The sequence below is a fragment of the Silurus meridionalis genome, chromosome 22 (assembly GCF_014805685.1).
Source record: "Silurus meridionalis isolate SWU-2019-XX chromosome 22, ASM1480568v1, whole genome shotgun sequence".
Lineage (NCBI taxonomy): Eukaryota > Metazoa > Chordata > Actinopteri > Siluriformes > Siluridae > Silurus > Silurus meridionalis.
The window spans coordinates 5722633-5750167 of record NC_060905.1 but is presented as its reverse complement, the minus strand read 5'-3'; the positions used below and the strand labels follow the sequence as shown (position 1 = coordinate 5750167).

The 27535-nt window shown below is 39.0% G+C and overlaps 1 protein-coding gene across 1 annotated transcript; it reads right to left on the bottom strand.

Annotated features, from left to right (window-relative positions):
* Positions 1 to 210: 210 nt before the first annotated feature.
* On the bottom strand, positions 211 to 27535 carry tyk2 (tyrosine kinase 2). Its single transcript, XM_046834747.1, has 24 exons — positions 27386 to 27535; positions 16100 to 16302; positions 15894 to 16017; positions 15668 to 15800; positions 15312 to 15475; positions 14780 to 15158; positions 14498 to 14683; positions 13989 to 14146; positions 13776 to 13893; positions 12032 to 12215; positions 11177 to 11295; positions 10914 to 11081; positions 10728 to 10815; positions 10425 to 10552; positions 10196 to 10331; positions 9136 to 9287; positions 8902 to 9052; positions 8698 to 8792; positions 8421 to 8613; positions 8144 to 8262; positions 7890 to 8062; positions 3975 to 4092; positions 2389 to 2499; positions 211 to 2298 (listed from the first exon to the last, which is right to left on the bottom strand). Exons 2-24 carry the CDS (start codon positions 16281 to 16283, stop codon positions 2158 to 2160), a joined length of 3522 nt encoding a protein of 1173 aa, XP_046690703.1. The 5' UTR covers positions 16284 to 16302; positions 27386 to 27535; the 3' UTR covers positions 211 to 2157.

The window sequence follows — 27535 nt, the reverse complement described above, 5'->3', positions numbered from 1 at the left end:
AATTTATTATAAAATTATAGAGAAATAAATCTATTGATCTAATGGATATAGTAAAATTTATTTCTACAAAAAAGCAAAACTGTTTATAAAAAAAAAAAAAAGCTTAAAATGAGTAATGTCCAGAAATAGGTTCCAAGATATTCTCTTCGGTTTACAATAAACTCATAATACCACTTGCTAAGATGACTTTTTTGAGGTAACGAGAAAATGTAACCTTTTACACCTTACATGTTTATTTAGACCTTAAATAGTACTACACATCATTAAGTTTTTTTCATGTTTTACTTTCACACAGCAAGGAAAGTAGCATTAATATCAATTACATAGGTTCAGTTTTGCATCTAACATTCATCACTGCACAATGAAATAAATAAAAATAAAAAACAAACATGTTTATGGCCTAACAAAGACGTGTGTATGAATGCAAGTCAGACATCAATGTTATTTCTCTAGAAGTCTTGAGTTCCATCTAATTTCAGAGTGCTCTAGGAAAGTTGAGTTATACTTTACAATCATTGAATCATATACATAAAAAAAGAAAAATGAAAAAAAAAAAAATGAATGGAAAATATGATAACTTACAGGTGCTGAATATGATTGAATATGATGATTTTAAGACAAAACATTACTGTGGTAAAAAAAAAAAAAAAAAGTAAAAATTCTAGCAATATAAGTCAATGGTCTTCAACATTAGGTGATAGAGAAATGGAGCAGAGAACCCTGAAAAAAGTGTGTGAAACATAGCCACTAATATTAATAGAAACGAAGCATATTACGTTAGTTATATTAAGTGAAGACAGTTAGAACGATGTTGTACATGCAACATTTTCTGTATATTTTCATGTTTTCATACATATTTGGAAAGTTGTATTTTATTTTAATAGATTTGCAGGTGGACTATTATACATTTACATAAACTTCAGCTACAATTTTAGAACCTAATATTTAGTTTTACTGTCCGATGGACAATTATACATTTACATGATCTTTAAGTTTAATAGAACTTTAATGCAGTAATTATATTTTTTCAATTAAATATTTTATCTTTGATGTTTTTCCCATGTTTGTTTATTTATTTATTTTTTTCAAAAACTATTTATTACACAACATTAATTAGCGGACCCTCTGCAGTACTGCTTTGGACCACCTGTTGAAGACTCATGATCTAAGTAATAACATTTATTTTACCCCTACACAAAAACAAGATTTCCTCAGCTAAAATCATTTACGGTAAAAATGGAAAACAAATGTTTGATTTTGACTTTGAAAACTGAATTGAATATCGGTGACTTCGTTCGTTGGAGTATTATTATTCGGACAAACAATTCTCCTTTGCCTTTAAGTATTATCAGTGATTTCAGGTCACAACAAAAATAGTACCCTGAGATAGTATTAAAATCATTATTATATGATCTATATGGATTTCTATGGTACATAACATTTAACAACCTAAAACTTTTCAAAGGTTTGAGAAACAGACTTTTAATTAAGCCATGTTGGTGTGTATACTCCATCCATCCATCCATCCATCCATCCATCCATCCATCCATCCATCCATCTCACAATGAATCTCTGAGCATTCTATATAATGCTGGAATCCACTGACTATTACATGTAGAATTACTCATTTTATAAAAGAGGAAAATAAATACAATTAAAAAAAAAAAAAAAAGCTTTTAGCATAGATTAACCTTTCACAAAACCAATAACTAATAAGGTGCAGAGAGGCAAAGCCATTAAGCCCTTTTACAACATATTACTGACTTTGGTTTATATTTGCATTTACATTTAAGTTTGTAATAAAAAGAAAAGAGATGACAATAAAGAAAAAATAAAAAATAGAAGAAAAATAGTCTTTATATACTTTCTGTATATCGGTTTAAGGCAGAGCAGTAAATCATAAAAATAAACATTTAAAATACCTGTAATGTATCTATTTACAACAATTAGTCACAGCAAGATATAAAGTTTCATTGCTGTACTAACTTTAGTAAACACTCAATTTCTTTAACACAAAAAAACATAGACCAAAAAGTGCTTAAGGATCGGAGCGGCCTGACTTGTTACTAGAACACTTAAGCAATGCCTGTTTTAGAGCCAAAGCTGTCAATCTGCTCACATCATCAAGAAATGGCATAAATAGCTCTGTAAACGTGGTCAGCGATGGTTAATCTGAGCAAGTCGCAAAGCAGGTTCCTCGTAGGTACGACGAATTTCCTCCAAAGACTCCGCCAGAGACTGGAATGTTGGACGCTGCGCTGGTGTGAAGTGCCAGCACTGCTCCATCAACATGTACACCTAAAATTAGAACAAGGCATGTAGTTAGTAGTGTCTGAGATGATCAGCAGAGCCGGCTTGGTAACGAGCTTTTGGAAAGGTTCACGCTACCTCGTGTGGACAGTCCCGAGGGGACGGCAGCCGCCTGTGTTTCTCCAAGAGGCTAATCAATTTCATTACAGTCATCTGACCTTGTACCATCCCCATCATGTCGACATATTTCTGTAGCAAGTGCAACAAATTGTGTATTTAATAGTATACAGCGAGTAAAATAAGCATTGACCACGTCACCATTTTTCTCAGTAAATATTAAGGTGCTATTGACAAATTTTTACCAGATGTTGGTAACAACCTATGCAACCATACAGGTCCATAAATTATGTATAATAATGTAAAATGACACAGAAATGTATTTAATAGTTCGTACAAAAGCCTTTGTTGGTAATAATGGCTTCAAGACGCCTCGTGTATGGAGAAATTAAGAGCATGCATCGCTTAGGTATGATTTTGGCCCATTCTTCCTCACAAACATTCTTCAAACCTTAAAGGTTCCGTGCGCCTCTATAAACTCTGATCTTTAGTTCCTTCCATAGATTTTTAATGGGAAGTCAGGTGATTGTCTGAACTACTCTAGCAGCTTTATTTTCTGTCACTTAAACCATTTGAAAGTTTTCTTGACTGTGTGTTTGGGTTTGATGTCTCGCTCAAATGATCATCATCCTGGTTGATGGCAGCAGATTTTAATCAAGAATGTCTCGGTTTTCTAGTCATCCTTCCTTCAATTATATGAAGTTCATCAGTACCTTATGCTGAAAAACAGCCCCACACCATAATGTTCCCACCTCCAAATTTCACTGTTGGTATGGTGTTTTTGGGGTGATGTGCAGTGCCATTTCTCCTCCAAACATAGTGTGTATCATGGCATCCAAAGAGTTAAATTTTGGTCCCATCTGACCAGACTATATCCTCCCAGTATTTCACAGGCTTGTCCAAATGTTGTGCGGTCAACTATAAACAAGCTTCAGCATGCTTTTTCTTCAGAAATGGAGTCGTGCGTGGTGAGCGTGCACACAGGCCATGACGGTAGAGTGCATTACTAATTGTACCTGCTATTTCCAGGTCTTTCTAAATCTCTTCAACAAGCGGCCCTCGACTCTTGGACAACTTTTCTGATTATTTTTTTCGCTCCTTTGTCAGAAATCTTGCGTGGAGCACCTGGTCAAGGCCGGTTTATGGTGAAATTTGTAACCTTTATACAGGCCATTAGTTGAGACTGAACCAGCTAATATTAATTTGCACTGACATGGGGCAGGATTGCCTTCTAATTACTGATTGATTTCAGCTGGTGTCTTGACTTTTCACCTCCCTTTCTTCATGTGTTCAATACTTTTTCTGTGTGTCATTTCACATGATTACACATAACTTGATTTATGTATGGTTTGATTTCTGCATGTGTGGATTGCATAGGTTGTTACCAACATCTGGTAGAAATCTAATTGCGATAGCACCTTTAGAAATATATTTACTGAGAAAAATAGTTCAATCCTTATTATATACAAGTATAATACACAACAAATCCTCTGCACAAGTATACAAATACTGTATAAGGAACAATAATTATGATGATAATAATCATTATTAGTGTTAATAATAGTAATTATTATTAAAACAGAGACTGAGATAGAATAGATTCTGACCGCAGGTGGACTTTGACGATGGTCACAGCGTGTCAGGATCTCATACAGCGTTACACCAAAAGACCAGACATCCGAAGAAAAGGAAAACTTGCTTTCTTTCAGACACTCGATGGCATACCTAAAAATAAGGTGAAAATACAACAATCGGAACAATCAAGAATGTGGTATATTGTGGTACATTCACAAATTTCACAAAATGTAGAATATCTAGAGTTAATTTAGTCTGATCATGAATTCATATAGTGATTGGACAAGTCTCAATGGAGATACTGTGCAGGCAGGATACTCCATGCCTCCTGACTAATTAAGATGTTCCTGGGGAAAAAATACTCCCTTTTCAGCTCATATTGATGCGTCTGTGTCTGAATGAAGTCATTATTTGTTGTGTTATTTTATACTGTGAGAATTATAAGCATTGTGGGTACAATCCTGGTAGAAACGGGAGAAGTTCATGTCTCAAACAGTTCTTCTGAGTTTAAATTTAAAAGAGCAAATTTCAAGGAGTGGAAACTGCATTAATTTTTCGACATACGCCCCTGCTACATTTATACACTTATCCCAGCGTTTCACTAATGACTGGAAAGATTTGGCATAGAATAATTAGTCAGTATACCTGAACCGTCCTAGGACAGCCTGCTTCACTTCATCATCAGTGCTGAAACACTGACCTTCAAAGAACTTTTTAAGTGTCCAAATAGGCCTCAGTGCGCTAACTTTTCGAAAATGCAAATGTTTCTGAATGACTGTGTTCACCATTCCCACATAGACAGATTTGTCTCTCGTCGACTATCCAGAATCAGGTGTTCCACACGCTGAATGTTCACAGGAATGAATGTTGTGGGCTGGGAACCAGAAACGACCAGGATCGTCACAGACAGACATCTTTGAAACCTTTACACCATTCAAATGTCTTACTGCGGCTGAGCGTCTCAATACCGTCCTGTGCTTAATGTCTTCTGTAGATATCCGTGGGTCTTACTCTTTGTTCAACAGAAGTCAGCACACACTGTTCCATGCATGCAATAACACTGTTTTCTGCCTACTTGATAACCGTTCTGTGGACTGGCCCACGACATGTGCGCCGTCTATCAGTAGTTGGACAAACTAGCCTGTAGTACTTATCCTGTAGTACCACCATTTTTATACCTGCAAAATTAAAAGTCCCAGTTAGACTTGAACACCACTCTTTAAAAGAGAAACCTGAATAACCCAGAAGGTGGTAGTTTGGTGGTTAAAGGTTCTGCGTTATTGATTGGAAGGTCGGAGTTCAAGTCCCAGTATCGCCAAGCTGCCACTCTTCAGCCACTCTTCAGCTCCAGGGACATTGCTGGGATATATAAAGAATTTCACTGTGCTTTAGGATACATGTGACAAGTAAAAAGCCTCTTTCTAGTGTATTGACCTTTAATTAAAATGTGGTCTTTTCTGGCTTCTCAATTTCTCTCTGGTCTATTTTCATTTTGGGTAGCAACATTACCCACAGTGCAAAAAACGTAAACCCCAAGCTTGCACACAAATTCAAGGCTGGCTCAGGATAATACCTTACAGTTGGACAGGCTACAGCGATCAGTTGAACAGTTCTGGATCTTGATCAATGATCTGGTGCTGGGTGCAGTGCTGGGATTTCAACTCACATCCTTTGCAACAGTGGCTCAGTGACAAACACAGAGTACTGGTTTCCTGACCACAAGGTTTATAGATTCCCAGGAATACCAGGTGTGCGATGCATAATTCACACTATAGCTGGCAAAATCTCCGATCTTTTTGTGCTGGAGTGTACCGCTTTCACTGCCTAGTGGTCACCTTTTTTTCCTCAGCTGTACACTCTACTGTTGCTTACAGTGCTGCCAATACACTACAGGACAGATCGCTATTTCAGTCCCCTACTAACACCATGATCATAGTGTGATAATCCTTATTTCTCTCTCTCTGTCGCTCCTCTACTCTCCTTCTCTCCTGTTAAACATGCTCTGGAGGTTCCAGTGTCCAGTGTTCCTATCCCTTTCCTAGTTTTCGGATCTGAGAGATTCAATTCCCTACATCTGGATGGAGTTCTCTTGAACTGGAGACCCACTCTGTGCAGCTGAGGGTGGTTCCACAAGAACAGGCTAAAAATCCATTAAGTTACTGAGCGACTGAAAACGAACGGACAATCAGTGAGAATGACGACGGGTTCCATTTTGAGTCAAGGTTTCTTCCTTATACCATTTCAGGGAGTTTTTCCTTGTCACAGTCGCTACTGGCTTGCTCATTGTGGATCAAATTAGGGAGCAAACTTAGGCAATACCCGTATACATTTCAACTTTATCTCTGTAAAGGTCAAACATTTGCCATTTCACTACTGCTCTTTTGGATTTTTCATCACTAAGACACTGGAAATATGGTATTGAGAAAAGAAGCTCTCCATCTCTTGATTTAAGGCACTAAAAGTGAAATGCGAACTACAGGTAGTTCCCAAACTTACGATGGAGATGCGTTCCGATAATTCAATCGTAACTTAAAAGTCGAGACATTTTATATATATATATATATATATATATATATATATATATATATATATATATATATATATATATATATATACATATACATACACACACACACAGTGTAATATATTATATATATATATATATATATATATATATATATATATATATATATATATATATATATATATATATATATATATACACACACACACACACACACACACACACACACACACACACACACACACACACACACACACACACACACACACACACACACACACACACACAGTGTATATATATACACAGTGGAACCCACTTATCTCGACCTCGGTTATCTCGACAACCCTATTAAGTCGACGTTTTTGAAGTGGAACCGCCAAATTCTCGCTTTGTCTTAGCATTTTTTTATCGGTTATGTCGATTTTTTATCGGTTATGTCTTTTTTATGTCGCCGAACCCTGATATCTCGAGCACAAGGGGGGAAAAATTTGCCATTTAACATCAGTTATGTCGATCAGCACTGTGCAGCCACAGAAGAACTCGCGAAAGTGGCGGAAAAATCAAGCCTTACAGCTGCTACAGGTGTTGTATTGTATACTGGTGAATCTCTGCTGTTAGTTAGTGCACATGTGCCTTTTGTTGTTAAATGTTATGCGATGAACGGGAGGCAAAAGTAGAAGCGCGGCGCTGAACAGCACACGGGAGAACGTGGGATGAGCAGCAAAAGCATGGAATTAACACCGGCAGGATCGGGGGGGGGAATCCGCGATGCGCATTGGGAAGAAAAGAGCAGCCGTTGCGAGAGTGCCGGTGGGAAGGCACGTACCGGGATACGCATGAGAGATAACAACGACCGCCGTGAACCAACATATACCAACAATAACGAACGGTGAGAGTGTGGAAGTTTAAATGGGAGCTGGTGGTGATGATAAACGAGCACCATATGTGCGCGATTGAAGCCGGGAGCTTCAGAGAAAGCGGCCGAGAAAGCACCTGACACGCCGAAGGGGGGCGCCGAAGGGGGCGTGGCAGGTGACAGTTAACAAACATGTACTGTATGTATTTTTATAACATGCCTTCATCAAACAAATCGTGGTAACGCTGTTGTGTAAAAAAACAGCGTAGCAGCAGGCGTGTGGACCAAGTGGAGGGTGAAGACTATTATACTTTTACTGCATCCTAAGTCAAACTTCGTAAAGCTGGGACCATCTGCATTATGCTTGGGATCATTTACAGTTTTTCTCCTATTAAATGACACCGTAACTGCGGTAACTATTTAGTCAGTGTTGTACAAACTTCTCATAGGTGACAAACAAAAATGCAACTCCATCCGACAACCTAAAGCATTATTCCATAAAACAACATTCCATGTGCCTCAGAGTTGAGTTTTCCTCAAGACGCACATAAATCCTCTCTAACTAACCAGAACACAGGGCTGTCGCCATCCTCCCGAACCCGGTAATACACCTCGCCCTCAGGAATGTACTTAGTCAAGCCGAAGTCACCGATCTTCACCACTCCCTCATTCTCCAAAAGAACGTTGCGAGCAGCCAAATCCCGATGGATGTATCGTTTCGTGTGCAGGTAATCCATTCCCTATTGAGAAACAAGCAAACTCTTTAATCCATGCGATTTCCCTGATGAACCAGTGAACACACACAGAACGTCTTTGATTACCTGGCAGATCTGTTGGGCGAAGAGCAGATTCTGTGTGAATCCCAGGCGGTGTTTGGGCAAGTAATCGCGAAGGCTGCCCAATGGAAGGTACTCCATGATTAGTTGGACCACCTGACCACCTGAAATATCATAATCACTCGAGATCATACGAAAGAACAACCGGCAATCATCCGAGACAGTGAGCTTGAGTCATTCTTCTTGAAGAACAATATCATTAATAGAATATGTACAAGCCATTAGATTGGAAGGGAATGAGTTGGAGAGCTGAAGAACTCACCCAGTTCAGTGCAGCAGCCTTTATACTTGACAATGTTGTTATGATAGAGAGATTTGAGGATTTCAATCTCCTTCATCCAAGAGTCGTGGAGGTGATTGCCCCCTTCTTGCTTGAGGGTCTTCACTGCCACATACTCTCCAGTGCCATCGTTAGCAGGGTCATACACGTACAGCATCACTTTACCAAAATGGCCCTGGAAAAAGAATGAGAGAGGAAAAAAAAAATTGTATAGGAAAATCAGGATCTTCAGCACAACTTCAGACAGACGCAAACTAACCTCTCCCAGGTCTCGGATCTTCTTTAGGTGCCGCTTAAGGAAAATACTGGGATCTCTGTCTGGAAGTGCCTCATAGTCAGAAGAAATGTCTGGGTCTGTTAGTAATAAGCAAAACCATTAATGTTTACTGGTGTCAGGTCCTAATAAAATGGACTAATTACTCGTAATGCGGTTCAAAAAAAAGTAAGGAGAAAGAGAGCTCACTCTTTATCTGTATTTCTGTTAGTTCCCGTAGAATAGTCCGGAATGAAGGCCTAGCTGCTGACTCATAAGTGAGACACATGCTGATAAAGCTGGCCAGCTCTTGAGATGAAGGGACTGCCAGGCGGCTTTGGGTTTCATAGAAACGCTCTTTCTGTTGAAGGGCGGTTAATGCAGTGTTTTATGTCATTTCACAAACAGTAAGTGGATTGCACATCATTTAGACCGATGGTGTACCTCAGGCAAAGTACTGCCACTCATGACCAGATCTCCATTGTTGCAGATTTCCAGCAGCGTGGCTCCAAAGCCCCACTTATCCGCAGCACTGCCTATTACAGATCCGCAAGGCACACACTCTGGTGCGATCCACGGGATGCGCTCCACCCGTTCTACAAAGTGGAACACACGAACGCAAATCAACCCAATGATCACAAAACAGACAAGATGCCTTCGGTGCTGCACCACTCTTTGACCTTATTAAACACAAGGAAGTAAACACAACCACCAGGAAGTGGTTAACATTAGGCTTCCTGTTTCACCATTGACTATGAACTCAGATAAAATACATACAGATATCTGAGAGAAACTTTTAAAGAGGAAAAAAAAGGTTCACGGCTGTCTAGATTATCGTTTTTGCTCGAGTCTTTAGTCAAAGTTGCAATAATCAGTTTTGCAATAAATAAACTATACAAATAGCCTGGAAAATAGGCATAGGATGGAAATTGTGTGTGGGATGAGAAGAGCTTTAAAATACAAATGTTGGAACGCTACTTTCTGGCGTTCCAACATTTGCATTTTAAAGCTCTTTTCTCATCCAGAATGGCGAGATAGATAATATCTTCTATTTATTTATTGTCTATATACACACACATCATTTGGTCAAAAGTATTGGGACTCCTGACCTTTCCAGCCATATGCAGTTCTTCCCCCAAACTGGTATCCGAAAGTTGGAGGATCATAATTGTATAGGGTCTGTAATATGTAATATGGCATTAAAATTTCCCTTAAAAATTTTTTACATGGTTTAAAGTGGAATATCTTGAGTAGCCTGTTATAGAGATCTGACCCTCAACCCACTTGTATCAATTGGTACAATGACTGCACCCCAGGCCTCCTACCTGATTTTACTAACACCCTCGAGCACAAAACCCTACATGCACACTCCAAAATCTAGTGGAACATAGGGACTAAATGTGGAATGGGATTTTCACTCTTACACAATATTATACCATAAAGTCATATAGTAAAGTGTTCTTGTTCAAAAAGATGTTCAGCAACAAGTTGTGATGTCCTGTACCTCCACGTGAGAGTGCAGTAAGAGCGATGCCCGGGTCACTCAGCTTCACGAACGGAAATGTGCCCTCCTCCAGACCCTTGCGAGCAACCAGAATATTCTTCGCACACACATTTCCATGAACCAAGCGTTTCGTTTCCTAAAGGCAAAGACATTTGTTTATTTAGGAAAATGGTGGTTTAGAACTCAACTGATCAATTCTATAACATGATATGAACTGTTTTATTCTCACAAGATAACAAAGTGCACTGGCCAGCTGTTTGGCCACTGTAAACTTCCACTGAGGAGTCACACGAGCCTTCTCTTTGTGCAGGAAGACATCTAATGGGCCGAACTCGACAAACTCCTCCACCATGATGTCTGTTCGAACACAAAGATGCTCCAGATGTAAGTAAACTGAACTGCATTCATATATAAATAACTAAAGAAATATAATATTGGACAGACAATAAAAACATTAGTGCAGTTAGAGAACCGTGAGAACGAAACAGGTGCGTTAGCAAAAGAGGAAATCCCGAATAAGCTCGCGACTCACTCTCAGATCCTTTGACTGAAACACCATGCACAAAAACCAGGTGAGAGTGAGACACCTGACTCATGAGGCTAGCAGTCTCAAAGAATGCCTGCAAAACAGAAGTCAATATAAGTATTTATCGTATTACTGTAATGGGTTTAATTATCATACGATAACCGGAGTTCGTAATGAGACATCATCTCTCACCAGCGCTATGTCCTTGTGGCTCTGATCCAGGATCTTCAGAACCACACGAATGCCTTTTTCATTGGTGTGATTGTTGTTCCACTCGTCCTCATCGTCTTCCACTCCGCTGCGCACCAACAAGCGACCAGAGTATATGTTGGTCCGGGTGCCACGACCTAAATGCTGTTCCTGAATATTAAAACGAGATTAAATGAAATTACCGACGTAAAAAAGCTGTGACAAAGTTAAAGCAGCATTTAAAAGGACGTCTGGGTGAAACTAACCTGTATTAGCTCCTTGTCTTTAATTTGATGGAATCTCAGTTGGCTCAGATTGAAGCTTTCACAGGTTGAAGGCTTGGTCTTGTTTGTGTCCTGTCTAATCACTAGGAGGTTTGACAGCTCTGAAACCATGCAAAGATAAGAAAGATCATGAACATGAAAAAGATGCGCATTATTCTTCAGGAGATATCAGAAATATTCTTAGCTGGAAGTGTTTGCTTTATTTGGATCCCACTGTACTGCTTCCCACACATGGCTGGTACTTTGGTGTGTTGCCCAGGACGTTATTGATGACCAGCCAAGTATATTTTGTCCCATTTAAAACGCATTTTATTTAGTAATCTGAGAACTGTTGGAGAAATCGACATACATTGTGTCTAATTTGGCAGTGGCATGAATACAGCTCAGGATCTGGGGGGTATAAGTCTATGGGGCTGCTAATATTATTGCACTCCTACTTCTTGAACACAAGCAAATTAACAAGTCATTATCAACAAAGTAAGCTTGCTCTAAAAACAGTAGCATGGGTGATCTACAGGCCTGATATATAAATTAAATAGCACATAAGACATCCTGCTACACCTTTTAATCAGCGCATTATCACGAAACGATCGACAAAATAAATTCTAATCAATAACGGCTTCCTTTTGCAAACACTTTCAGCTGAACAGAAACTGACACAAAAGATGTGAGACTGAGTCTAACTGCATATATTAATCTCACTAAAAATATCTGTAAACATACAAGAAAGGGCATCGGAAAAAAAAAACATCTTTCAACCGTCAGTACATCTAAACAGGTAGATTTCATATTGTATACCATTGAACTTTCCAGAATATAATCAACTCTTTAAATCACCTGCAGGTCTGGGCAGGCAGCACTTCTTCACAGTGAAGCAGTCTTGGCCAGACTTAAGCACAAAGGTCTTCAGGCTGTCAGTGAGCTCCTTCACATTCGAGAACTCTCGGTCCCAGCCCTCTAGCGTAAACACAGAGCCTTTCTGCACGATCCTGAACTGCTTATGTGTTGGAGCCTGTCCATCCTAGAGATACAAATGTTCAGACAGAGTATTAGAATCCAGAGGCTTATTTATAAACGTACAATAATATTATACAAATGCACCAAAAAGATCATGGTCTCAGTATTATAATGTTTTGGATAAAGAGCCTTTTTAAGTTTCAGTACTCATTCAGCAAAAGTCTACAGTACTAATCATACAAAATATATTATATATATATTATATATATATATATATATATATATATATATATATATATATATATATATATATATATATATATATATACACACACACACACACACACACACACACACACACACACACACACACACACACACACACACACACACACACACACACACACACACACACACAGTGGTACCTCGACATACGAGTGCCCTAACATACAAGTTTTTTGAGATACGAGCGGTCACTCAGTCGATTTTTTGCTTTGATACGCGAGCAAAAACTTGAGATACGAGCTCGAGACGCTGCTGCTAGATGGCGAATCGAAGCCAGAAAGCGAAGATTGTGACGAAAATTAAGATGAGCAAAGAAGAAAAAGTCAAATTTTTAAAGTTTAGGGATACGTAGTGTGCAGCAGTGATAGTAAAAAAAAACGAGTTTTCCCTCCGCCTCTGCTTATCGCCGCCACACACCCCCCGCACACTCACTCTTACACACACACACACCCACCCCACCGGCGTTTTCGTTAGCTCAAGTCGTCTCATCCCCAAGGAAAATACACTGAATAAAACCTTATTATATCTTTACATTCTCTTTTATTATGTTTTTATACAATATTTGTCATTTATAAATAAATTTTCTCATTCAAAAACACGTAACAAAAACAACTGGGGTGGCATTTTGGGGCTGGAACGGATTAATTCAATTAATTTCAATTTTGCTTTGAAATACAAGCAATTTGACATACGAGCAAGGTTACGGAATGAATTAAACTCGTATGTTGAGGTACCACTGTGTGTGTGTATATATATATATATATATATATATATATATATATATATATATATATATATATATATATATATATATATATATATACACACACACACACACACACACACACACACACACACACACACACACACACACACACACACACACACACACACACACACACACACACACACACTACCAATTTGGACGTCACGACTGTGTGCTTTTGAGGAGGAAAAAAAAAGGAGCCCTCGCCACTCTTTTCGTCAACATGCATCATTGCTGTTTCTTCGAAATGACACACCCAAGTTGTAATCACATGAGCGTGACAAAATCATGACGTCCTGACTGGGAACGACGCTGAATTTCCCGAACACAAAGAAAAAACTAAGCCCTTGTACCCTGAGATCATATGCTGTGCTGACTTTTTCCTCTTAAATAACTGGGACTGTTATACTAATTTTATTGTTCATCCTTAATAATGACCTTGTACAACCAAATTTGTCCTGAGGTTTGGATCACATGACACCAACAATGAAATACCAGCACAGGAAAATAAAGTCCTCTACAGTTTATGACCAGTCATTTAGGCAAATCTAAGAAGATTGATACAAATGATACCTCGGTCCCACTCAGAACTGCTAATATGATACGTCTGTAGTCCAGAATGCTCCAGCGAACTAAATATGCGCCGTCTTCGACATTTTCCTTCTTCAGCTTCTGCAGGACGAACTCATCGCTGCAAAGAAAGAGCAAAGCAAAGAAAGAGCACGTGAGCATGGTAAAAGAAAACTTGTGCAACTCGATTATAAGAAATGTCACTCGGACACCTACAGTATTGGACCGTGAAGGCCGTTGGCCTCGCTCAGGACCACTCTGGGTGGTGCCACCTCATGGCAAAGGTAGTGGTGAGCGTCAGCCGTCAGGCGGAAGTACCCATCGAGCAGAGACACCAGAGAGCGTGCCTCAAGAGCAGATTTTAAGCGCAAGTCCTGCATGACAACACATTTGGAGACGCACCATACAATATTTCACACGAAAGTTGCTTACATCATTTTTAAAGCGAAACAAGAAGTGTGTCTCCAAAGAAGAAGTCAAAACCATAACATGGTAATTATTAAAAAAAAAAAAAAATTATATATATATATATATATATATATATATATATATATATATATATATATATATATATATATATATCATTTAAATTGAAAACGGCTAAGATCATATTATTCTATTGAAAAAATAAATAAATAAACCATTTTCAAGTAGATCTTAATTCATTTCTTTTTTGCCCTTTCTACCCGAACAGTGCAGTACCAGTATAATGTTCAGGGTCTCACCATTGCAAAGTTGTCTTGCTGGCTGATGCAGACATTTGCTCCTGTTATAGCAATGTGGGAGATATCAGGGAAGTCACAGAACACTTTCCAGCTCTCTGGAGTGGTATTGTCTTGTTGGCCAGCGTCATGCTTTTCTCGTTTCTTCTTATTCAAGTAGTCGTTTCCCATATAGCTGTTTTCCTGAGCCTGCAAATAAACCATAATTAACCAAAAAAAAAAAAAAAAAAAAAAAAGTCAGTGCTAAAACACTCCATGGCAACATAAAAAAAACACAAAAGGTACCCTCTGGGCCTGAATCTTCCTCCATTGGATGCCAGTGTTGCCAGACACCATGACCTCGTGTGTGGGCTGAACGCAGGTCATCTCCTCAGCAGGCTCGCTCGCTCGCGAGGCGTTCAGATACGAGCCGCTGCCGTCGCTGTCCGGCCTCAGGGTGTGGTGGAAGATAGAAAAGGTCTCGGTTCCAAAGCGGGGAGCCAGACGCTCCAGAGTGGACAGGTACTTATACATGACTTCCTGAGAGCAGAGCCTGCCCTGGCCCACTGTATGCTGCTGGAAGCTTCGCACAAAGTCGGCAAACACGCGGCGGATGCGTAACTTCGTTAGAAAGTTGTCTTGGGCGAGGTTGCGAGAGAATGAACGGGGGATACAGCGCAGGAAGCTGAAAAAGTATTATTTTTTTTTTTTTATCATCAACACATCAGGATCAGAATTCATTTTACTTTACTCACCGGGGAATTACAATTGGATATCATCCTTTTACATTCAGCATAACTTAAAATAAACACATGCAAAAACTGTCTCAAGCTCACACCTGGTCTGTTTGGCCACTTCCTGTAGAGAGGTTCCATTCTGCAGAGCCTTGTGAGATAAGTGCAGCACAGCCATGCCCAAGCTCTCATTTTTAAAGCTGCTGATCTCCTGCTCACCCGACACATCATCCAGCGACGTCACGTCGTTCACAAAATCACATTTTGCCTTCACGAGCGAAAAAAATAAACAACACAACAGTGATTGGAAAATATAAAAGAAATACATTTCGAATAAAAAAGGAGGATTTCTTGGGACTGACCAAAGCCTCAATATGGAGACTCATAGTAGCAAAAAGGAGATATTACAAAAAAAACAAAAAAAAGAATGAGGATTAACTACTAGACTTTTGAACCTCACTTGAGCAAACAGGTACTCCAGAGACGCGAGCTCCAGCAGAGGTGCGGCTCCATGATTGCTCCCTGTCTGAGTTGCGTAACGCGTCACCATCGGCTCCTTCTCGTTAAGTCCATGCCAGTTCCGGAAATAGAACCTGCATATTTTAAAATACATACATATTTGTCCAAATAGTGCTGTTAGAATATTCATCATCAAGCTCATATAACAAAAAAAATCCCACACTAACCTCATGCGGAAGTGAAGTATCAGGTTCGACTGTTTTTTTGGGTCGAATCTGTGGTTAGGACTGTACCAACAGGAGCACCCGGGGTCATAGAGCGCAAACAGAACATGGCATACTGGTGTGATCCCTGAAAAAGACAACAAACATGCTATAAATCTTTTACGTCTCCTTAGCGACCAGACCACTCAGGTGCATGCGGACGATCTTACCGACAACTTCTGCTGCCTGGATCGAGAGTTCCTCTGCTGTCACCTCACCATCCTGGTGAGTCAGATAACAATCTCCATTTTTGGTCCAGAACAGGTAAACATGAATCCCTGACTCCTGAGGCGCCTCGCATTGCTCTGTGGACGCCCCTTTCTTTGAACTCTTGAAACATCCCCGTCTAGACATCCTCCATTCGCATTCACACCTGCCAAACACAAACTCTCAGTTTATCATGTAGGGTAGAAAAATCCTGTTGAAACATGAAAAAGGTTCAACTTCCTCTTCAATGACCAAAGTCAGAGTCCAACTTGTTCACACAGGAATGGTCACCTCTAGTACCTTCATAACAGCAGGGAATGTGTTTCAAGACCGTCATTAAATAAACAATCACAAGAAGTGTGCTAAACTTGGTGACTTGGTGTTTTTATCTAGATTCCTGTCTATATAAGGTCTAACATCTGAAAATGCATAAGCAAACTAAGAAGAAAAAGCAAAACCGAGCCTGGAAAAGCTGCAGAGCTCAGAGACAGGATTGTGTTGAGACAAAAGATTAAGCTAGAAAAACATGCCTGCTAGATTGAAAATTTTGAAGAAAACTGCTGAGCACTGTCGAACTGTTAATCTTGGAGAAACACGGGACACATCCTATAACTGCCTGGCCAAACCAAGCAATCAGGGGATGTGTGATCTTAAAGGATGGTCAAGAACCTTATAGGCACTCTAGTTGCTTTCCAGCAGCTCAGGGGAAATCTGCAGAAGGTCAACCACTAACCACTGTAAAACTTTACCAATCTGGGCTTTAAGGGGCAGAGGAAGCCAGACGAAAGCCTTTCCTCAGTGCAAGACCCTTACACTCTAAAATTAATACATGAACATATTGAATAATTCATTATTCTACAAAGATCTTGAGGAGGTACTTAAAACCACCAGCCTCATATTAATATTAATATTAATTTATGAATGTATTAAAGGACACTTGGATCAATAGTATTCAAGGGTTATGGTTTAGTAGATTTTTGTGATTAGCGTGTCCGATTTCTCATATCTAATGGATGAGGAGTGCTGTTCTGCTGATGGACACCTGAATGAAACCTCAATGCTCAAGCAGTGCAAACGGAAAATGGCATCGTGCATCGTGTGTATATATTGTGTACACACGATGCACGATATATACATGATGCCATTGTGCACTAGCACTACTTCAGCATCGGTTTATACACACGCATACATATACACGCACACACTCCATATAGCATATACACACATACATAGATACATGCACATCCACACACATTTCCAAAGAACTTAATGGAAGGAAGTCTATGGCATCAGATTTCCCAAGCACTACCCACACTGAGGTCAAGAAGCAGTAACGTAATTGCACTTAAAACACACTCATTGGGTGAAAGACAGCACCAGTTCCTTCCATCTATTTCATTAATAGTCAATTTGATTTACTGTTTCAGACAAGTACAAATAACTGGGTAGAAAAATACAATCGTAAATCAAAACAAATTATATTGTGACTGGGAAAAAAAAAAAACAAGTGGAAAACTGCCATACACTCCAGAAGTCCTGTTTATGTTTGGTTAGAACTCTTGTCTTTGTTTTGTTTGTTTCTCAAGAAAAAGGAAAGTGACAGCACTTGTAAATCATTATGAATTAATATTTAAGCAGTTAACCATCCAAGTGGGCTTGAACGCCTGCACGACGGCCAAATGCAAACTCTAGATGAACTGCCGATCTTAGGGTGGAGCTTTGCATGCATGGGCAGGAATGGGTGTGGGCTCAAGGATAAAAAAAAAAAGAAATCAATTTCGCTTATTCATTTCAATCAAATCTTGCATAATCTTCTGCGAAAAGTCTGCCGAGGTGAGTTGTTATTAATAAAATCAACTGAGTGAGTGGAGTAATGAAATTACTAGATTGTAGCCCTATTTGGATGGGATTAAATTATATGGGATTCTGTGGAAATGTATTATCTTACAATTGCTGCAAAATAATGCAATTCTGTGATTTTGTTTTTTGCGCCGTCCTCCATCCTTTCAGTCCAGAGCACATGCCAGTGATTTTCTTTGCAGATGTCGTGTTGCGGTGGAAAATTCAAGTTCGTAGATAAAAAAGATCCATTTGAAATCCAATCCCGAAAGGGCTATTATCTTCCTCTGGATGAACACAGGAAACAAACTCGGCTTGATCATCAGAAAGTAAAACCGTTTAGCATAGTCAAATGGGCTGGCCAGTCGTTTCTCCAAAACAACACCTAATTAGAGTCGGTAAATAAAAGGAAGCAGATAGAAATAAAAACAATTTAAAAACTAAACGTAAAAGTATATTTGCTTCATCACTGTACTTAAGTATACATGTGCTTCATCAGAGTAGTTTCTTACTTTGAACCTCACTAGATTTTAAAGTGCAATATCTTCCTCTTTACTCCTCTGCTTTTCAGAAATAAAAACATCCTGTTCCTCACTACTCTGAAGTAAAGACATGAACTGTGTAAAATGAGAAGCTACTGCAAGACCACAAGTATAACCCAAAGGTCCTGGTGAGAATGTGTGTAGAGTAAGTGTTTTCTGACTGTGTGTCTGTAACTTTAGAAAACTCTCTACTTATAAAGGTCTTTTATAATTATATATATATATATATATATATATATATATATATATATATATATATATATATATATATATATATATATATATATATATATACACATACCTTTATAAGGAGAGAGATTTTTTTTATAGAAATATATAATGATTAGTTTTTACTATATATATTTTTATTTATTTATTTATATATATATATATATATATATATATATATATATATATATATATATATATATATTTTTTATATATATATATATATATATATATATATATATATATATATATATATATATATATATATATATATATATATATATATATATAATTTTTTTTTATTGTTCTGCAGCAAGAAGAGGAAGAGAAAGAGAAGGTTCATGGTCTGTTTACTTCATGCTGATGTTCTGACCAAATGATTTGTTCTTAAGTCCATTAAAAATATTCATATTCTGCCATTTTAGGGTTGGCTTTTCTTGCCCAGGATTGTGTGTATACACGTTTATACAGTTGTATGCAAAAGTTTAAGAACCCCTGACAATGTCCCTGATTTTCATTTATAAATATTTGGGTGTTTGGATCAGCAATTTCATTTTGATCTATAAATTAACTGAAGGACATAGTAATATTTCAGTAATGAAATGAGCTTTATTGGATTAACAGAAAATGCGCAAAATGCGTCAAAAACGAAATTTAGACAGGTGCATAAATTTGGGCACCCCAACAGAAAAATCACCAATATTTAGTAGAGCTTTCTTTAGCAGAAATAACAGACTCTAGATGCTTTCTATATTCTGTAATGAGTGTTTGGACTTTGGATGAATGTATTTTGGATTATTCCTCCTTACAAAACATCTCCAGTTTAGTTACGTAGGTTTGATGGCTGCCGAGCATGGACAGCCCGCTTCAAATCACCCCACAGATGTTCAATGACATGGTGACAGGTCTGGGGACTGGGACGGCCAGTCCAGAACATTGTACTTGTTCCTCTGCATAAATGCCTGATTTTGAGCAGTGTTTTTGGGTTGTTGTCTTGTTGAAATATCCAGCCCTGGCGTAACTTCAACTCTGTGACTGATTCCTCAACATTATTCTCAAGAATCTGCTGATATTAAGTAGAATCCATGCGACCCTTAACTTTAACCAGATTCCCAGTACCGGCACTGGCCACACTGCCCCACAGCATGATGGAACCTCGCCCAATTTTTACTGTGGGTAGCAAGTGTTTTTCTTGGAACGCTGTGTTCTTTTGTCACCATGTATAACGCCCCTTGTTATGACCAAATAACTCAATATTTGTTTCATCAGTCCACAGCACCTTATTCCAAAATGAAGCTGGCTTGTCCAAATGTGCGTTTGCATTGACAACATCTGCAGCAAATTGATGTTGTAGGTCTTTGGAGGTGGTCTGTAAGCTCTTTTTGACCATTCTCACCATCCTTTGCCTTTGCCTCTCCAATATTTTATGTGGCCTGCCACTTCTGGCCTCAACAAGAACTGTGCCTGTGGTCTTCCATTTCCTCACTATGTTCCTCACAGTGGACACTGACAGCTTGTATCTCTGCGATAACTTTTTGTAGCCTTTCCCTAAACCATAATGTTGAACAATCTTTGTTTTCAGGTCATTTGAGAGTTGTTTTGAGACCCCCAAGTTGCCACTCTTCAGAGGAGAGTCAAAGAGAACAACAACTTGCAATTGGCCACCTCAAATACCTTTTCTCATGATGGGATGCACCTGTCTATGAAGTTTAATTCTTAATGAGCTCACCAAACCAATTGTGTGTTCCAATTAATCAGTGCTAAGTAGTTACAGGTATTCAAATCAACAAAATGACAAGGGTACCCAAATTTATGCACCTGTCTAATTTTGTTTTGATGCATTTTGCGCATTTTCTGTTAATCCAATAAACCTCATTTCACTACTGAAATATTACTGTGTCCCTTAGTTATTTAATAGAGCAAAATGAAATTGCTGATCCAAATATTTATATATGAAAATCATGGACATTCTCAGGGGTTCCTAAACTTTTGCATACAACTTGTATATAGGTTGTACACATCTGACCGTAAGATTATCTTTAGAAAACATCCCATTCCATATTTAATCCACATTTACATATTATAATAATAAACTCCACTTCTCTGGGAAGATGTTCCACTAGAGATCTGTGCTTCTTCAGCCATGAGGGTGTTAGAAAGTCATGTAATGATGTTTGAGGTCTATAGTTGAGTTCTATAGCAGGAAATCTTCCACCCCAACCCATATAAACAGTATATTCATGGTCAGTAAATCACTGTCACAGTAACTTAATAACAAATGTACAAACTTAATGTATGTTATAAATGAAACTAGTAGGTATGTATCCTGTACAGTTGAGTTCCTCCAACATTGTGGTAACAGTTTTGGAAAGCACCACATATTTCTGGGAAAAGTCATGTGTCCCAATACTTTGGCCATATAGTGTAGTTCCGATAGAGCACCACTTTTACTTTCTTTTCTCAAGTAGGTTTAAAAGGAAGCGCTTTTTCCACATTTACTTGAGTGGAAATTTTACTCAAGTACAGGAATTATGTACTTCGTCCACCACTGGCTCCAACTTGAGCTCCAAACATTCCCAAGTGCTCCTGGTTAAAATAGAATCTCCCAAATGTACCTGTTAAGGATTAATATATGGGTGCTTTGATTTGACTTGATTTTATATTTCATCAAAAACATTTGATCAAAATGTATAAAAATAGAACAAAACCTTAAATCCACATACCTACTAATTTGCCTAAATTTACACCGTCAACTTCTTAATAACAGATAACAAGGTGTCAAGTCTCACACAGTCTCTAACCCCTCCAAAAAAAAAAGCGCTTTTGGAAGCATTTTCTAAGAAAAAAATGTTGTATGAGGAAGTGTAAGTGTACACGTAGTTCATTATACAGCTTTACTCTGGCTCATGAGTTTTGTCTGCAATTTGCACAGTGAGTTAATCTGCAATCTGTATGCTGTGGTCTAATATACAACGTTACACACTTTTTAGGTTGTGTGACAAAAAAAAGGCAAACATCTGATGTGCATCCCTGACCATTACACCCAAATGTGCTCGTTAAACATCCAATTTCAGACTCCTGCTGTTTTAATTAGGTCCACTCTTCTGGGAAGGCTTTCCACTCGATTTTACGGTGTGACTGTGGGGATATTTTATATAGATCTAGGGTTACTGATCGGAAGTTTGGGGATTCGAGTTGCCACTTTTGGGCCCTTGAGCAAGACCCATAACCCTCTGTGCTCCAGGGGTGCTGTATCATGGCTGACCCTGAGGTCTGCCCCCAGCTTCCTAACATCAATGGAATATGCAAAGAAAGAATTTTACTGTGCTGTAATGTGACATGTGACAAGTAAATGCATCCATCATCCATCCATCCATCCATCTAATAATCTATCAATCTGATGTTAGGCAGGGAGGTCTGGGGTGAAGTTGTTCCAATTGTGCAATTTTCCTGCACAACTTTTGTTGTCATTGTTCGCTATGCAAAATATGTGTGAGTGTGTGTGTGTGTGTGTGTGTGTGAGACAGAGAAAATAACTCCCCACACTTTTCTCCTGAACTTCGTTTTAATATCGATCATCTCTTATCCTTTCAAATGTACATCACACCAACACTCTTCTATTCTCAGCCGACGGTTTGTTCAGTGTATCTGAGCTGATGATGACACTACAACTTTTTTGTTCTTATGATTGACGCATTGAAAAAAGCGAAGCTTAGCGTTCAGCAGATAAAGACAGGACAAGCATGACCGTATGATTTTGGAAAAAGAGCAAGTCTTCTGTGAGCATGTGATTTCTGGCAGCAGAGTAATAAACAAAGCTGTCGTTTGGTTTAGTTTTTTGCATGATTTGCATATGGGAAATGGCACCAGTGAAGAGTGAGGACACAGACTTCCTAGTAAAAATGACACAGCGATTCAAATTAATTCCACACCACACTACCATGGAAGTATCAACATCATCAGGAATAAATAGAATCATATGTGAGCAGGTAACACACGCAGGTAACACACGCACACACACACACATGCACGCCTGTGCACGCACGCCCACGCACACACAGACACACGCACACGGAAGAGACTAATAAAGAATCATAAAGAATTGAATGTTGCCAAGCTGTTTACTCCAATCATGTTTTAAAGCCTAGAAACACTGAGAGGGAACATTGTGTAAATCTAAAAGTGCCATAATATACCATACACTAACCTCAAACTACAACACTAACCACAAACTACACCATACATTTACCACAAACTACCACAAACTACACCATACACTAACACAAACTACACCATACACTAACCTCGAAGTACAACACTAACCTTAAACTACAACACTAACCACAAACCTCAAAGTACAACACTAACCTTAAACTATAACACTAACCAAAAACTACAACACTAACCACAAAATAGCCAAACTACAACACTAACCACACCTAACACCAACCTTAAACTACAACACTAACAACTACAACACTGACTACAAATTACACCTAACACTAACCACAAACTACAACTTACACTAACCACACCCAACCTTAAACTACAACACTAACACTATTCACTAACACTATTCACAAACTACAACACTATCCTTAAACTACAACACTATCCTTAAACTACAACACTATCCTTAAACTACAACACTAACCTTAAACCACGCCACAAAAACTAGGCACAACCACAACACTAACTGCAACACTAACCACAACGACAACACAACTATAACACTCGCATTAAACACAACTACAACTCTAACCACAACTACAACACTAACCACAACTACAACACAACTATAACACTCGCATTAAACACAACTACAACTCTAACCACAACTACAACACTAAACATAACTGCATAAATAACCACAACATACACTAACCACAACTCCAACAATAACATACACTAACCACAACTCCAACAATAACATGCACTAACCACAACTCCAGCAATAACATACACTAACCACAACTCCAACAATAACATACACTAACCACAACTCCAACAATAACATACACTAACCACAACTCCAACAATAACATACACTAACCACAACTACAACACTAACAACTACAACACTAACCACAACTCCACCAATAACATACACTAACCACAGCTCCACCAATAACATACACTAACCACAGCTCCAACAATAACATACACTAACCACACTCCAACAATAACATGCACTAACCACAACTCCACCAATAACATACACTAACCACAACTACAACACTAACCACAAACTACACCATACACTAACCTCAAGTACAACACTAACCACACTCCACCAATAACATGCACTAACCACACTCCAACAATAACATACACTAACCATAACTCCAACAATAACATGCACTAACCACAGCTCCAACAATAACATGCACTAACCACAACTCCAGCAATAACATGCACTAACCACAACTCCAACAAAACATACACTAACCACACCTAACACCAACCTTAAACTACAACACTAACCACAGCTCCACCAATAACATACACTAACCACAACTCCACCAATAACATGCACTAACCACAGCTCCACCAATAACATGCACTAACCACAGCTCCAACAATAACAAACACTAACCACAGCTCCAACAATAACATGCACTAACCACAGCTCCACCAATAACAAACACTAACCACAACTCCAACATTAACATACACTAACCACAAAATAGCCAAACTACAACACTAACAACTACAACACTAACCACACTCCAGCAATAACATACACTAACCACAACTCCACCAATAACATACACTAACCACAGCTCCACCAATAACATGCACTAACCACAGCTCCACCAATAACATACACTAACCACAACTCCACCAATAACATACACTAACCACAACTCCACAATAACATACACTAACCACAACTCCAACAAAAACATACACTAACCACAACTCCAACAATAACAAACACTAACCACAACTCCAACATTAACATACACTAACCACAACTCCAACAATAACATACACTAACCACAACTCCACAATAACATACACTAACCACAACTCCAACAATAAACACTAACCACAACTCCAACTATAACAAACACTAACCACAACTCCAACAAAAACATACACTAACCACAACTCCAACTATAACAAACACTTACCACAACTTAAACACTAACCATAACTCAAATAAGAACACAAACACAAACCACGACTTAGTCTGCAAGTCACTGCATTAGTGAATACTGCATGTGGTGTTATGAGCACATCTTGAGCATGATAAAGAGGTTTATCCTGAGTTCACATGCCATTTATCTGACAAACCATGAAGAAAAACTCATACAGATAAAAACCCACTTATTGTGAGTCATTTAAAAAAAAAAAAAATTGTCATAGATGTTGTGCAAATGCACCTGGAACTGCAAGTCAGCTTCTTACTTATCTATAGACACTGCCAATTTCAATCTCCTTTCTTTTGTAATGTCCTATTAAGTCTAGTAGATCTACACTATACAGCCAGTGGGGATGGGCATCTGACCATCACACTCACAGTGCTTTTCTTCACAAAACTTTTGTGAAGAAAGTGAAAGTGCACTCTTGCAGTGGACGTCTCTGTAGACATTCTGTAACATTCTATACCATTCACACAGCCAGCTCTATAGGCATGGTGTTATGGTGGAGTGAAAGAACCCATATGTTCTGCTGAGGGCACTGACCGTAAACCCCTGAACACTGACTGTATCCCAGAGCTCCTCACCCTGCATCAGTGTCTGATCTCACTAAAGCTCTTGCAGCTGAATAAACACTAATCACCTCAGCCACACTCCAAAATCTAGTGTAAAGCGTTTCACAACAGTGGAGACAATTAGAAAAGGAAACACATGCAGTTGGCAAACACAACTCTGTCAACACAAACAATCTCAACACTCACCATAACCATCTCAACACAATCTCAACACAACTATCTCAACACTAACTATTCCCATCTCAACACTCACCATAACCATCTTAACACAAATCATCATCACAACCATCTCAACACAAACAAACAATCTCAACACTCACCATAACCATCCCAACACAATCTCAACACTCACCATAACCATCCCAACACAATCTCAACACTCACCATAACCATCTCAACACAATCTCAACACAACTCTCAAAACTAACCATTCCCATCTCAACACAACCATCAACACAACCATCTCAACACTCACCATAACCATTTCAACACAACCATCATCACAACCATCCCAACACTCACCATAACCATCTTAACACAACCATCATCACAACCATCTCAACACAAACAATCTCAACACTCACCATAACCATCCCAACACAATCTCAACACTCACCATAACCATCGCAACACAACCATCTCAACACTCACCATTACTATCTCAACACAATCTCAACACAACTATCTCAACACTAACCATTCCCATCTCAACACTCACCATAACCATCTTAACACAATCATCATCACAACCATCTCAACACAACCATCAACACAACCATCTCAACACTCACCATAACCATTTCAACACAACCATCATCACAACCATCCCAACACTCACCATAACCATCTTAACACAACCATCATCACAACCATCTCAACACAAACAATCTCAACACTCACCATAACCATCGCAACACAACCATCTCAACACTCACCATAACCATCGCAACACAATCTCAACACAACTATCTCAACACTAACCATTCCCATCTCAACACAACTATCTCAACACAACCATCATCACAACCATCTCAACACTCACCATAACCATCTTAACACAACCATCTCAACACAAACAAACAATCTCAACACTCACCATAACCATCTCAACACAATCTCAACATTCACCATAACCATCGCAACACAACCATCTCAACACTCACCATAACCATCTCAACACAATCTCAACACTAACCATTCCCATCTCAACACAACCATCTCAAGACTCACTATAACCATCTCAACACAACTATCTCAACACTAACCATTCCCATCTCAACACAACTCTCTCAACACTCCCCATAACCATCTTAACACAACCATCATCACAACCATCTCAACACAAACAAACAATCTCAACCCTCACCATAACCAAAGCAACACAACCATTTTAACACTCACCATAACCATCTCAACACAACCATCTCAACACTCACCATAACCATCGCAACACAACCCTCAACACAACCATCTCAACATTTACCATAACCATCTCAACACTCACATCAACACAACCATCTCAACACTCACCATAACCATCTCAACACAACCATCTTAACACTCAACACTGACCATAACAATATCTACACTGACTCTAACAATATCTACACTGACTATAACAATATCTACACTGACTATCTCAACACTTACCAAAACCATCTCAACACTCACATCAACACAACCATATCAACACTCGTCACAAATATCTCAACACAACAATCAGCACAACATCTCAACTCTCATAGCCTCTCAGCAGCTTCTCCAGACTGAGTCCAGTCTTCTTCAGTGGAGCAGCAATGAGGAGCAGAGGAGCAGAACGGTTACTTCCTGGTTCCCGACACCAGACTTTACTGAATCTCTGTGTGTTCGGCGACAGTGGAATAAAGGAAGATGCGGAAACTGAAACTCCTCACACTTACCGTCCAACACTGCAGACTGGAGAAAAGCTGGCCAGTGATTCTGGGGGGTTTTCAGGTGTTTAGGTCACATCTCCTTCCGCCACCTGCGACTCTCTCACACTTCCGTCGTGCTGCTTAAGTCGACCCACGGGAGGGCGCGTGAGCGCATGT